Genomic DNA, 13,816 nt, shown 5'->3' with positions numbered 1-13,816 from the left:
GCTTGGAGGCATACCAGGCACAATACATAATTTTTGTTTGGAAAACTGATTCAAAGGGTTCTTGGATCCCAGCATTTTTTGATACTTTTAGAGAATGTATAATCTGAAGCCCCTTACATTTCTTTATTTGCAGGAGGAATCCCTGAGAATGAAATGCAAATTTATCACTTTGGCCTTTAAACTAACAAGCCTCCTCCACTCTCCTATGGTACCTCACATATCGATGCATCTTAAGCCTCCAGATACACATTACCATTTTCCGTATTTGCAGCTTGCTCCTTTCCTTGTGCTTCTCACACTAGTAAAATTTTACTTTTACAATTGTTGTGTAGAGTTGCCCATTGTGTGCTCCGAGCAGGTACCAAATATTGGATCCAGATGATATACAACTTATTATTCCAGTGATGTTTGCAAATTTAGTTCAGTCTTTGATTTTTAAAAGAATTCCACTAACAAACAATTTACTTCATCATTATTTACATGATTGTAATTTATACTTTTTCCAAGATTTTTAAGTAACATGGGAAGTTTTTATTTTAAAAAATGTCATACAGCTAAAGACATAAGAGTTAAATTGTTTAAGTTAACAGTAGCAATTCTTTGGTATTGCCACCTAACTCAACAAAGAAATCATGATTGCAGATATTGCAGTCCATAAGTATGATTCAGGTCTGAACAAGTCATGGTAACAAGTATGTGTTAAAAACTTTTAAATACCAGTGTTGAATAACTTTGTTCTATTCTTTTCACTTCTTGAGACATGGATTCAAAGTCAGTTCTGATGGAAATGTGTTCAAAGGTGTTGATAGTTGATTCTTCCTGGTTATCGAGAATTCTAAATAAAATGAGTTTGATCATTTGTGCTTTCTGTGCATTTTAATTTAGAAACAGCTTGAAATTCAACAATTAAGTTTACTGTAGTGGGGCTTCAATTCAAATAGCATACAGAAATTAAAACATTACACAGAGGCTGCAGAAATGTTTTCATGAGACACAAGCTGTTAAGTGCCGATGAGGGAAATTTTTATGATGTCATTTAAAATATCTAAATTAGAAAGTAAATTGCTCTTTAACATGCAAAAAATCTGTTATCTAAGTAAAGTGCTTCCAGAAACATTCAACTGCTCATTATGAACAACATTTTTTTACTGAAACTTGAAACATTTTCTTGACTCTTTTTGTTTTTAGGATCCATATGTGATGTATTGATTGAAGAACTAAGCCAAGTCTTCAGATCTGACATGCCGTCATCAGATATACCCAAAGAACGCAGCAGACAACGTGTTCATGATCCCATTGAAGCTTGGCACCCACAAAATGATATGTGGAGCCATGAAACCAATTTGGAAGTAGATGAAAACAAAAGCCTTTTAGAAAACAATGACAATGGATTATTGGAACCTGATCATAAAGTAGTCCTTACAAATGATTTCAATAACATTTTATTGCTCTTATTCCTTTATGTCCTGCAAGGAATTCCACTTGGCTTGGCTGGGAGCATCCCACTTATACTACAAAGCAAAAATGTTAGTTATTCGGACCAAGCTATTTATAGCTTTGTGTTTTGGCCTTTCAGTCTAAAACTACTGTGGGCACCCTTAGTGGATGCTGCATATTTTCCAACCTTTGGGCGGAGGAAATCTTGGTTGGTGCCAACTCAGTATTTTTTGGGCGTTTTTATGCTTTGTCTGTCATTTGAAGTGGATGAATTATTGAAGAGTGATGAACATACTAGCCCCGATATTGTTAAACTTACAGTTGTGTTCTTTATATTTGGATTTCTGGCCGCCACTCAGGATATAGCAGTGGATGGCTGGGCATTGACTATGCTATCCAAAGAAAATGTAGGACTTGCTTCTACTTGCAATTCAGTTGGACAGACAGCAGGGTACTTTCTGGGTAATGTACTCTTCTTGGCATTGGAATCAGCAGAATTTTGCAACACATATCTACGTTCTCAATCTCAACCAACTGGAATTGTCACTCTATCAGGTAAAGTTTTGAAGCTTTGATTTTAAAATTGTTCAGCTTTCAATTTTAAATTTCTTTGAAAAGCTCTTGAGCTAAAATAGTTTTGGGATATTCTAATTGAAGAACATTGAAAATTCTTGTCATTAACAAAAGCATAATTTTACTAAAGTTAGCATTTTACCTGCAGTGCCGATTATGCTTTTAAGTGTCACCGGTTACTTTTGGCTTTTACAGTGTTATAATTGTTCACTTCCACACATTTCAATGTCATAGAATCTGTGTGCAGTTTCAGTATAAAAACTTCGGATGGCAACAGTAATTGAGGACAAACAAAGGACTTAATAGAGAAAGAAACTCATTTGAGCCTGCTCTGGTCTTTGAAAGGTTCATAGTTGATCTGGTTGTCATCTCAATGCCATGTTTCTAACTTAGTTCAGTTGGATTGATGGTTGGTTTGCATTGTAGAGATTCCAACTGCACCGCTTCAATTTTCATACTGCTGAGATCACTATGAAAGCTTTGCTTTTTCAACCTGTCTATTGCCTGAGATGTATTGACTCTCCAGTTCAACTCACCATTCACCTCTGATGGGAGAGCAGTGGACCATGGTAACTTTCACTTCTTGTCTGCCATCAAAACTTTGACTCTTCTACTTTTTGAAATCTATTTAACTGTACCTTGAATAAATGCAATATCCCAGTTTTCACTGCTTTTTCGGGAAGGGAATTCCACATATAAATATGAACAGTAAGCATTTCTTTAAATAAAATGGGACAGAGGGGCCAAAGTGATATAGGCTCCTTGGATAATGAAGCTATGGAACCAGGAAATGATACAGGAGTTGAACAAATGTTTTGCATTAGCCATTATGGTGGAGGACACTTAAAAATAGTAAATCGAGGGAAAAAGGTAGGAGAACATAAATACAGTAACAATCGCTAGGGAAACTAATGGGGCTAAAGGCCAATAAGTCTCCTGGACCTGATAGATTGCATCCTTGGATATTAAAGGAAATAGGTGTGGAGTGTGGTAGTAATCTTCCAAGAATCCTTGGATACTGGAAAAGTCCTCGAGATTTGGAGAACTCTAGGAGCCAATATAAACCCTTACTCAAAAAGGGAAGGATACAAAGAAAAGGTAATTATAAGCCAGTTAACTTAACATCTGTTGTTTGGATAATGTACAATAAGGATGCACTAGCAAAGCATTCGGAAAGCAGAGTTTTTGAAGGGTAAATCATGCCTGACTATTATTACCATCTCAAAGAATTCTAATAAGCAGAATAGGAAAAGGGAAACCAAAAGATGTAAAATTTTAATTTCCAAAAGTATTTGGCAAGATATCGTACAATAGACTACTTAACATTACCAACGAAAACATCAGGAAGCTAGTGGGCCTGTACCTCACCACCCACTTCACCTTCAACAACATAATCTACAAACAAACCAATGGCACACCCATGGGATCTCCGCTATCAGGATTCATAGCAGAAGCGGTAATGAAAAGAGTAGAACAAGCAGCCCTACCAACCATCAAACCAAAAAGCTGGGTCCGCTACATAGATGACACCTTTGTCATCACAAAATGAAACAAGATAGAAGAGACATTTAACATCATCAACACTCTCACAGGCATAAGGTTCACCAAGGAGGAAGAAACCGACAACAAACTCGCATTCCTGGACGTCACAGTCGAAAGGACAACGGAGAACCACAAACCTGCGTATACAGAAAACCGACAAACACTGACCAAATACTTAACTACACTAGCAACCATCCCAACACACACAAACGAAGCTGTATCAGAACACTATTCCAACGAACCACCACACATTGCAGCACAGATGAATTTTGGAAAACAGAGGAGAACCACCTATACAACGTATTCAAGAAGAACGGATACTCATAAAATACAGTGCGCAGATTCCTCAAGGACAAACCACGACAAGCAGACCAAACACAGCCAGAAACCCTAACCAGCTTACCATACATCAAAGAAGTTTCAGAAATGTCAGCCAGACTACTAACACCCCTCGGAATCCTAGTAGCACACAAACCCGCCAACACTCAAACAAAAACTAACAAACTTAAAAGACCCAGTACAACCCATGGACAAAACCAACGTCATCTACAAAATTCCATGCAAGGACTGCCACAAACACTACTTAGGACAAACAGGAAGAAAGTTAGCCACCAGGATACACGAACACCAGCTAGCTACAAAAAGACACGACCCTCTCTCCCTCGTTGCCCTACGCACGTATGGAAAAGAAAACACCATTTCAACTGGGACAACACATCTATCCTGGGACAAGCTAAGCAAAGACATGCCAGAGAATTCCTAGAGGCCTGGCACTCCAACCACAACGCCATAAACAAACACACAGATCTAGATACCACCTATCAACCCCTCAGAAAACGAACAGGAAATGACATCACCACAAACCCCAGGAACCCCATCCAGGAGAAAGATATAAATAGAAAACAGGAGACAACAGCTTCGCTTCATTTGGAGGTTGCCACTGATCATGTTACCTAGCCAGGTAATGAAACGTCTGGATATCAAACCTACAGCTCAGTGAGCAAACCTACACTCTAAACCTCAACCTGAGCTACAAACCTTGCAAAAAAAGACTACTTAATAGCCCATAACATTTGAGGATAGCACATTAGCATTAGAATAGGGTGTTGGAATAAAGGGGTCATTTTTAGGCTGACTATGAAAGTAGAAGAATACCACAGGTATCAGTGCTCGGGCAATATATTATTTACAACATTATTGTTGGGTATTCATTTTTCCCAATAATAGAAATAACCAGGCATGGGAACTACACAATGTCTTCTTTAAGTCTTTATTGCAGAAGTATGACAGTTATATAGATGGTACAACTGCAAAGATGGGCAACTTCATAGATATTAGATAGGTAGCAGCTACCTTACACTCACTGCTCACATTCTTATACCCTTGTGGTTTCTGTGGTTTTGGGTGTAACTGTATTTGTTCTGTCTACAGCAATATCAATTGAAACTGATCTCTGTGGTTACCTCTTGCTGTTCACGTAAATGCTTCAACCATTTTAAAGGTCCTACATTCCCTCTATAATCAGGTCTCCATTTAGCAGTGCAAAACCACTGTTCTTGCCCTGTACGTAGCTACTAAGAATTCATCCCTGATCTAATCCAGTCCCATTATGTATTCCCTGATCTGATGAAGTCCAGTAAACTGAATGCCACAATTATATAATTGATTTGGATGAGGGAGGCAAATCTATTATCAAGTATGTCGATCTCACAAATATAGGTGGGATGGAGAATGGTGAGGATGACAGGGCCTGCAAAGGGATATAAACAGTTTAAGCAAATGAGAAATTGAGAGATTATTCACTTTGACAGAATGAGTAGAAGAGCAGAGTATTATTTAAATGGAGAAAGACTGCGGAAAGCTTCGGCACAAAGGGATTTGGTGATTGTTGTGCATGAATCACAAAAAACAAAACATTCAAGTTAGCTGGGAAGGCAAAACGGAAATAAAGGGCAGAGTATTAAAAACAGGGGAGTCCTGCTAAAGCTGTACAAAATATGATCCTAGGTATGGAAGGATTTTCACAAGAGGACAGGTTGAGTAGGTTAGGCCTGTATTCACTGGAGAAGAATGAGAGGCAACCTTAGTGAAACATTCAAAATTCTTCAGGGCTGGACAGGTTAGACAAGAAGAGGTTATTTTCCCCAAAGAGTCCTGGACTAGAGGGAGTAATTTTGGTAAGGAGTCACCCATTTAGAATGCGATGAGGAATTTCTTTGTGTAGTGATTCTGTGGAATTCTTTCCACCAGATAGCTGTTGAAGCTGAACTATTAGGAATACTCAATGCTGAGATAGTCAGTCAGATTTTTAATAAGTAAGGGAATAAAAGCAAATGGGAGAAAGGTAGGAAAGTAGAATTGTGAATGATTGGATCAGCTATAATCTCATTAAATGGCAGAACAGACATGTGGGCTGAATGGCTTTCTTCTGCTCCTACATCTTAAGATCTTAAGCGAGACTGATTGATTTATTCTTAAACGGTGTCCCCTTGATGTCGTCCCACTACAAGATGAAAGATGCCTCCGATATCCATGCTATCAAGTACCCTTATATTTCAATAAGATCACCTCATTGTTCTAAACCCTAATAGATATAGGCTCAACATATTAAATCCCTCTACATAAGTCTTTCATCCCAGGAATGAGTCACATGAACCTCTATGAATTGCTTCTAACGTGACTAAATATTTTATTCAAATAGGAAGACTAACTGTCGACAATAAAGTTTAGTATTTGTTTGAAATATATTGTATCTTTTGGAATGTTAACCGTTGGCAACTTGTGTTAGGTAGGTTGATACCACCAGTTGAGATTTGACAAGTATAAGCTCTTTTTTAAGAAGAATGTTGTTTATGACTCAATACGAATAGAGTACAAATTACACTAGTAAGATCAACATTGTTATTAAGACAACCAGGAGACCAAGAAAATAAGTCTTCATTCTATAAGATTCAAGTTGCTATGACATCAGATTTTGGCAGAGTTTAGTGGAGTCTCCAGCATTAACCGTTTCAGAAACATTATCTTAAATATAATTCCTACCAAGCTTCTTTTCCCCGATTTGTTAACGTTTATATGTTTACATACATCATAGTGACAATGGCCAACACTCAATTTCATAATTCTTCAGAACATGCTCTTTTTGAACTTTGAAGATGAGTAGGTTTTTGTTTTGCTTCAGGACTGTTAGGGGGGTTCTTTTCATGAGCCTGTATGTTCTGTTAAGTACCTCTACACAGGACGGCCTTTTAATCTCTTGGAAGTCTTCACGCAATGTTTTTCCTGCTAAATGAGAGTCTAGTAGCTTATCTGGAGAAACCTTATCTCCTGAATTTCTTTTGCAGGTGAACTCTTTCTTTTAGCCCTACAACATCTGGAGGACCACTAATCTCCTGAATATACCTCTGAAGATGAATGTTGAAAAGTGCATTTTCGCTTTTGCAATGTTTGGATTTCTTATTGCATTTCTAGACCAAGTAATTTCTTCTTGACAGTATCATAAATTCCTGCCAGTTAGTTTCTATTTGACTGTATCCTGAGTCTGTAGCTGTCACTGTTAGCTATTATAGAATCATATTCAACCCATCTTTAGCCTTTATAGTAAACAAAAACTGAAACTGCTGGAGAAATTACTGGTCTCCAGCGTCCGCAGTTCTTTGTTTTATTTCAATCCATGTAGCATCTCTATTTAATGATACATCTGAATGTAAACTCTTTACTTGACCTGTAGGTTCAATTGAACATCTTCATTCTCCTTCCTGAGACGTTATTACTTGTGAAAACAAGAGGTTCACATCTCAATCATGCTTGTTGAGGATTGTTGCTGACTTAACTCATACCGATACCGATGATTCTATGGAAAATGAAGAACTGAAATATACCTCTTGAATATATCTGTTCAATATCATCAAATTCTGATATGCTTCTACAGGTTGTTCAACAAGCTGTGTTGATGCTTGAACAGTTTTAGTCAAAAATTGCTCAGTGAGCTCGGATGTCAAAAGACCTTGCTATTGAGCACATACATATCTTGACTTCAGCGCTCTTGTAGGAGTTAACTAGTTACAATGATGTGTCAAATGAGACCAAGTTATGGTAAGTTTATGTAAAGACTATCAGAGAGAGAGGGAAGAAAACAATAGGTCAAGAAACAGGAAATAGTGAATTTCACTGGGCTTCCTAAACTCATGATGAAACCAAAATGACAGTTCATTGAGATTACCTTACGTTGGCAGACAAGAATTGTTTTATACTGCCAACAGAATGGAAATCTGCAACTACACATGGTTGATATGAAGGTTTCTATTTCAATCTTCATTGAAGAAAATTCAAATGACAAACCAAAGTCTTTGACAAGGTGCAGACAGCAAAAAAAAAGGGTAGTACTCATGGGTTCCACCAATATACATTATATATTTATTGTCTACTTTTTTGTTGTAGTGTTGCTTGTAACATATTTTCAAATTTGTGAGAGCTGTTCCACCTGGAATAGTTCTATATTTGTAGGCTGCAACTTCTGTTTCTTTATCCATGGTAAATGATCTGATAAGATGGTGAAACTATCCCTGTGTCACATAACATTGAGATGTCTGTGAATATCAACAGATTATGTCAAACTTGAGTTGGTTGACTCATCAATTTCTCCTAGGAATGCATTGTGTATCTTTTCTAATGACACTAGCTCTATTCCATTACCAACTTTTGAGTGAATAGCTATTTGAAATTTTACAGTTCTGTAATGTGGTCCTACTTCTACACATCTTCTGGAAATGACCTATAGTTTTACAAAGCATTTTTAAAAAAAATAGTTTTGCGTTGCTCTTGCCTGTCAGGCTTTGTTGATCATGACACTGACACTGAAATTGAGTAGACTAAGTAGCAAATCGCTTGCCTTATGTCTGATAAACTGGATTCAGTTACTTTCCTAGAATAAAGTTGTCCTTCTTCCCTCAGCATTTCTCTGACTCTTGCTGCTTCCAACACAATTTGAATATTATTCTCCAAAATCAGATCTTCTATAAACTGTAATGAATTTGACAAAAACTCATCCGTAATTCCAACAGCAATTCTGTCTCTTCATTGGAGCTGTGAAATTAGAATTTATAGGCCTATTTTCCATTTCATCTGTTGAGATCATTAATTATCTATGGAGTCCCTGGAAGCTTAACTCTTCTATTAAACCTTGTTCTTTCAACAAATTTATATTCTCAGATGAAAATAATTGTAAAAGCTTAGAACTTTATCAAACGTATTTATACCTATTATGTTTAGAGAAGCTATAACATCAGCTGTAGGTTCTATTGATAAAATTGTGTATTTGTTTGCCTGTGAGTTAGCATGTAGTTTGGAAGCAGGATCTTAAGAACTGTTTACTCTAAACAATGAATAATTTCTCTGAAATTAAATCTGCTAGGTAGTATTATTTCTACTGCCATTTCTTATTGTTTCTTCTTTCAAATCTTTTCAAGTCTGCACTGACTCAATGCTTTATTTTCTTTGGTCAGTCGGCCATTAAACCTGCTGGATAGCAAAGCTGTTTTATTTTCCTTGTCTTCAAGTTTCAGATTCTGTAATAAAGTAACGTTGTATCTCAGAGCTGTTTTCCTGGGAGTTTCCTGCATTTCTGCAATCAAATTGGAGGTTTTCCACTTATTTTCACAAACAAAACTGATGATTTCCTACATTTGTCTCCTAAATTACAATGCCTGTCCTTTTTTTTTGCAATTTTCTATGGCTTTAATAGTTTCTTCCTGCCTGAACTACAGTTTAAGTTATGGATTCTTTGCTCTTATTTCAGTAAACTTGCTATCTTCTTCAGTTACACTGTTCAGTCTTTTCAATTTCTTCATTGATGTCTTACTTCTGATTCTGTGATGTTACTAATATTGTAACCTTGATTAAAATAACTATGGCTTTTGATTTCCTTACTGTAGCTGTGCCTTGTGGTGTTCGCTTGCTATGGCCGCAACTTTGATTATGAGCTTTAAGTATTCCTATCCCCCTCAATCCAATCTGCAAAGTTAATTTAACGTTATGCCTATACTCAACAGGAACTTTTGCCTTTACACTCTGAGCTCCAATATTTGTTTGCTTGCAGACTGCATTTCTCAATTGGGACTGTTTCTGCAGGTTTTCACTTCCTTACAAATTTCCAGCAGATATGAAAACCTTCTAGCAAACATTTACTTTTATTTTTATCCTGGGTGTGAATAAAAAGCTTTAGAATGAAGTGCTGTTTCTTTCTTGATTTTTTTTTTACTGGTTTCTCTGCAGATAGCTGAAATGAGAGAGTACTAGATCTACTAACTTTATGAGTAGTGCTTTAAAGTTATTGTCTTTAAAGCAGTAAGCATACGGTACTTATCCTGTATGTACTGAAATTCTCATCATTGTTACCTTGTATTAAAAAACAGTGCAAACTGCTGTTACCATGTTGTATGTTTTGGGATGCCAACTGCTGGATGCCATTAATTGAGTCTTAACAAGAAGACACTTCCCTTAAACAGGATGAACTTTAATTCATAATAGCAATTGGATAGAAGTTACTTTAACCTAGATGTTATTAATTAGATTATTGGAACTGGTAGGATGTGAGTCTTTACAAGATCATAAGCTGTTCTGTCTTATCCCCACCCAAGTTGGTATGATATTATCAGATTGGGTAGAGCTTATTTCAGACTCCAACATTAACTCTTTTAGTCATTACTTTAAACAGTAACATGTAGTTTAGAATGGGAAACAACTGTATAGTTTTGCATTGCTAAAATTTTTTGTTGAATATAAAATCAGTTTATAGTCATTTATAAAGTCTGCATTACAAAATTAGCACCTATGGTACTCAAATAGCACTCCTAAAGAACTCTGCCCAAATTTCAGGATGGTTTCAACTTAGCTAATTTGAATACATGCCACTGGAATGTCTCAGCCTCTACTCAATAATTTTTGCACTCCCATCTGATTATACACATTATACCTGTAACAACTGTTAACTCATTACTAGCTTCTGAAAACCCAACAGATTTGTTTTCCAGGTTTGGCAGTGTTAAACTTTTGTCAGGTTTCTGCCATATTGGTTTACTGACACATCACATCTTCAGGGATTGTCACTCCTGGTCTGTTAATGGAGACAGATGAGAAATATATGCTTATTTGCAGATATTCAACATTGGTATTTCATGAAATTGCCATTTTAAATGTGTGTTTTATCCTTCAGGGCTGCTTCTAGGGCTTTAGACGAACTCCTATTTCTATCAAACGTAAGGCTGGGAATGGACTATAGAGTCGGTTAATGGAAAAGCAGCAAGCATAGAAGAGATATAAATACTCCTCCAATCGTGGATATTTAACTTCAGCACTTTCTGTTCCAGCTCTTTCACCTTTTGATGCTTCTCTAAACTTTGATTAGAGAGGCAGCACAGGTGGGAGGGAGGGACTTGTCATTGAAGTGTTCAAATAGATTCCATCTCTTCCACACTTGCTATTTTTTGAGAAGCAGCTCCATCTCTCATGTTTGCTGATGCTCCTCTCCAGCTGGTGCCAGGAGACTTTCAGTTGACTTCCCCCAATATAGCTGCTGATGGTGCTGGCTGAAACGGAAATATTACCTACCTGTTGTACCCATGCTTCTTGGGCATCATGCTTCTGTTATGCACCTCCAGCAGCACCTGGTACCAGATTTCCTGCTTGCTCTCTGTCAACATCTGCAACAAAGATCTTGTTTTGGGTGTAAAGGGCCACCAGGTGTTTGTTCTTGGAATGGGTCCTCCTACTGATATTGAAGCAGCTCTCCAAGTGAACCAAAATCATGGGAACACCCATATTATTCATTTCTTCTTGCAGTGCTCGAGCTGGACTGTCCCTGCTTGCTTTGAACTACCAATTGTTAAGTAAGTTATGATTGATGTTGGTCATGAATCTCATTGCTGTTTAGATTTTGGCTTCACTTTTGTTCTGCTAATATGGATAGGAAAACTAGTTTGCACATGACACAAACTAAAAGGTATCTATATCAAATGAATTGCATCAAATCAAGAAGGCAGCTCACCTTTTGAGGGTGACTAGGATGGGCAAGACACCCAATCCAATTATGAATTTTAAAAACTTCAGTGTGTTTAAACTACTTTTAGGTTTGATAATACTACTGGATGTGGAGTAACTTGTTTTGGGAGTTTACAGCAGCAGTATAATATAAAATTAGATGTAATTTGAATCTTATAAATATGTTTCACTTAGTTTAAAATGAAGTTTAACAGCTTCTTTCATCCGGATGTCCTGAGCTTGTTCTTTTATTGCTGTTCTGAGATTCCTTTTGTTTGTGGATTTGCTTCATAGTATAATACTGAAATAAATCCTATTCCTTAGTTGCATATGCAGCCACTGTACTTTTTTCTCTTAAAAGGAACCTTAATTTTTTTTTGTTGTTAATGCAAAATTGCTAACGTCTATCTAGTCAGTTCTTCATCATGCACCTTGGAGCAATTGCATATAAATTTGAGTAAACAAAATATTCAATTAAACTCTCGGTCAGTGGAAAATCATGGAGACTGAGGTCGAGTCCTCGGCAGGGCGGATTTTGGGCCTTTGACTGAACAGGTCGATGATCTGGAAAACAAAGGTGGGAGGAAAAATATCTGGGTCGTTGGGCTGCCAGAGGGAGTGGAAGGTGGGCAGCTAGCAAGCTTTTTTTTTTTGAAAACTAGCTGCCACATTCCTTGGCTGGGATACCAAGATGGACTGGTTGAAGGTTGCCAGAGCTCACTGGGTTATGATGCGCAGATCCAGTCTGGAACAGTGCCCCCGCCTGGTCCTGGTACGATTTCATAGCCACAGGGACAAGCAGAGAGCCCTGGAATCTTCTGGAAGGATGTGGAAAGATCCACAGGTCCTGACTGGTCAGGAAACTATTAATATTTTTTTCTGGGACTTTTCCGTGGCAGTGATCCGTAAAAAGAAATTTTGTTTGAGGTCAAGAAAAAAATTCAAGGACCTTGATATTCAATATTGATGAGATACCCAGCGGTGCTTTGTATTACTTAGGATTCGGCGCAGTCACTTGATTCCTTGGAACAAGTGAAAAATTTCTTGGACACTTTAAAATAATTTGGATGGATTTATTGACATGGACAATAATGTTTGTTTCTTTTTCTCTTGCTGTGCTTCTTGTAACGTTACCCTTTTCTTAAAGAGGCTGCTGTTGGTGTGTTTTCTTTTCTCCGATTAGGATTGGTGTTGATATATAGTTGGGGGTTGGTGGATTGCTCACTATTTTGTCAGTTTCCATCTATTGCTTGGGTCTGGGGTGCGACTCGAGTTGGACGGGGAAATGGAGATGTGTGAGGGAGGTGTAAGTGCCCTCTGTGGGCAGGGGCTCGAGTCCCCCATTAAGTATCTTTTGTGCTTTGTAGTTAGTTTAGTTTTTTGGTTTCTTAAATAGACTTCACAACTCTTCTTTTGTTTATGCTCAGCATACCGTAACTTGAAATCTTCCTCTCAGCAGGTCAAAGGTGGTTGTAAAGGATCATGGCTAGCAGTGTTCTTAAGTGGTGCACCTGAAATATTAGAGGAATCCATTTGCCAGTTTAAAAAAAAAGGTATTGTTGAGCCTCAAAAAGGCGAGAGTGGATGCTGTCTGTTGCAGGAGACTCACCTTAATGATGAGAAACACTTGAAATTACAGCAGGGCGGTTTTGTTCAGATGTTTTTCTCATTCTTTTAAGATTAAGAGCAGGGGGCTAGCCATACTAGTCCAAAAGAATCTTCCATTTAGTTCAATAGATTACGTTAAAGATGAATATGGTTGGTTTGTTATCCTTAAGGCCCTAATACATGGCGAGGAATATGATATTTTGAATGTCTCTTGTCCTCTGGCCCAACCCCTTAAATGTTTGACTGATGCACTATCTAAGCTGATGGCCTTTGTGTTGCGGTATATTATTACAGGAGGAGGCTTTAATTGCCTTTATGGATCTTGTGCTGGATAGCATGGCCAAAGGCCCTCCAAAGCTTTCTGCACAATCTAAACAGTTAAGTGATCTATGTGTAGAACTGGAGTTGTTGGACATTTGGAGACGTCTCCACCCTACGGGTAGGGACTTTACATTTTTTTCCAATCCTCATAAGTGCCATACAAGGATTGTTTTTTTTTCCCTAATTCCCGCAGCTCTTCTAGATTTCAGTGGTATCTTATTCAATTGGGAGTATTGCCATCTCTGATCACGCAGCAGTATATTTAGTGGTCGAAGTTAAGGGAAATGCAATGAGCTCT

At 37.6% G+C, this 13,816-nt stretch overlaps 1 protein-coding gene across 5 annotated transcripts in view; it reads left to right on the top strand.

The window, feature by feature from the left end:
• The window catches only part of slc33a1 (solute carrier family 33 member 1), a 70,657-nt gene that overhangs the window by 24,317 nt on the left and 32,524 nt on the right, over nt 1-13,816 (top strand). For all 5 annotated transcript variants that reach the window (XM_072572647.1, XM_072572645.1, XM_072572643.1 and 2 more), the window contains one exon: nt 1,189-1,992. In XM_072572647.1, coding sequence (XP_072428748.1) covers nt 1,242-1,992 — 751 coding nt within the window. In that variant the 5' untranslated portion in view covers nt 1,189-1,241. The remainder of the gene's footprint in view (nt 1-1,188; nt 1,993-13,816) is intronic.

Source organism: Chiloscyllium punctatum, chromosome 6, assembly GCF_047496795.1.
Source record: "Chiloscyllium punctatum isolate Juve2018m chromosome 6, sChiPun1.3, whole genome shotgun sequence".
Taxonomy (NCBI): domain Eukaryota; kingdom Metazoa; phylum Chordata; class Chondrichthyes; order Orectolobiformes; family Hemiscylliidae; genus Chiloscyllium; species Chiloscyllium punctatum.
Note: the sequence above shows the minus strand (reverse complement) of the source record. Positions and strands in the feature narration are given on the sequence as shown.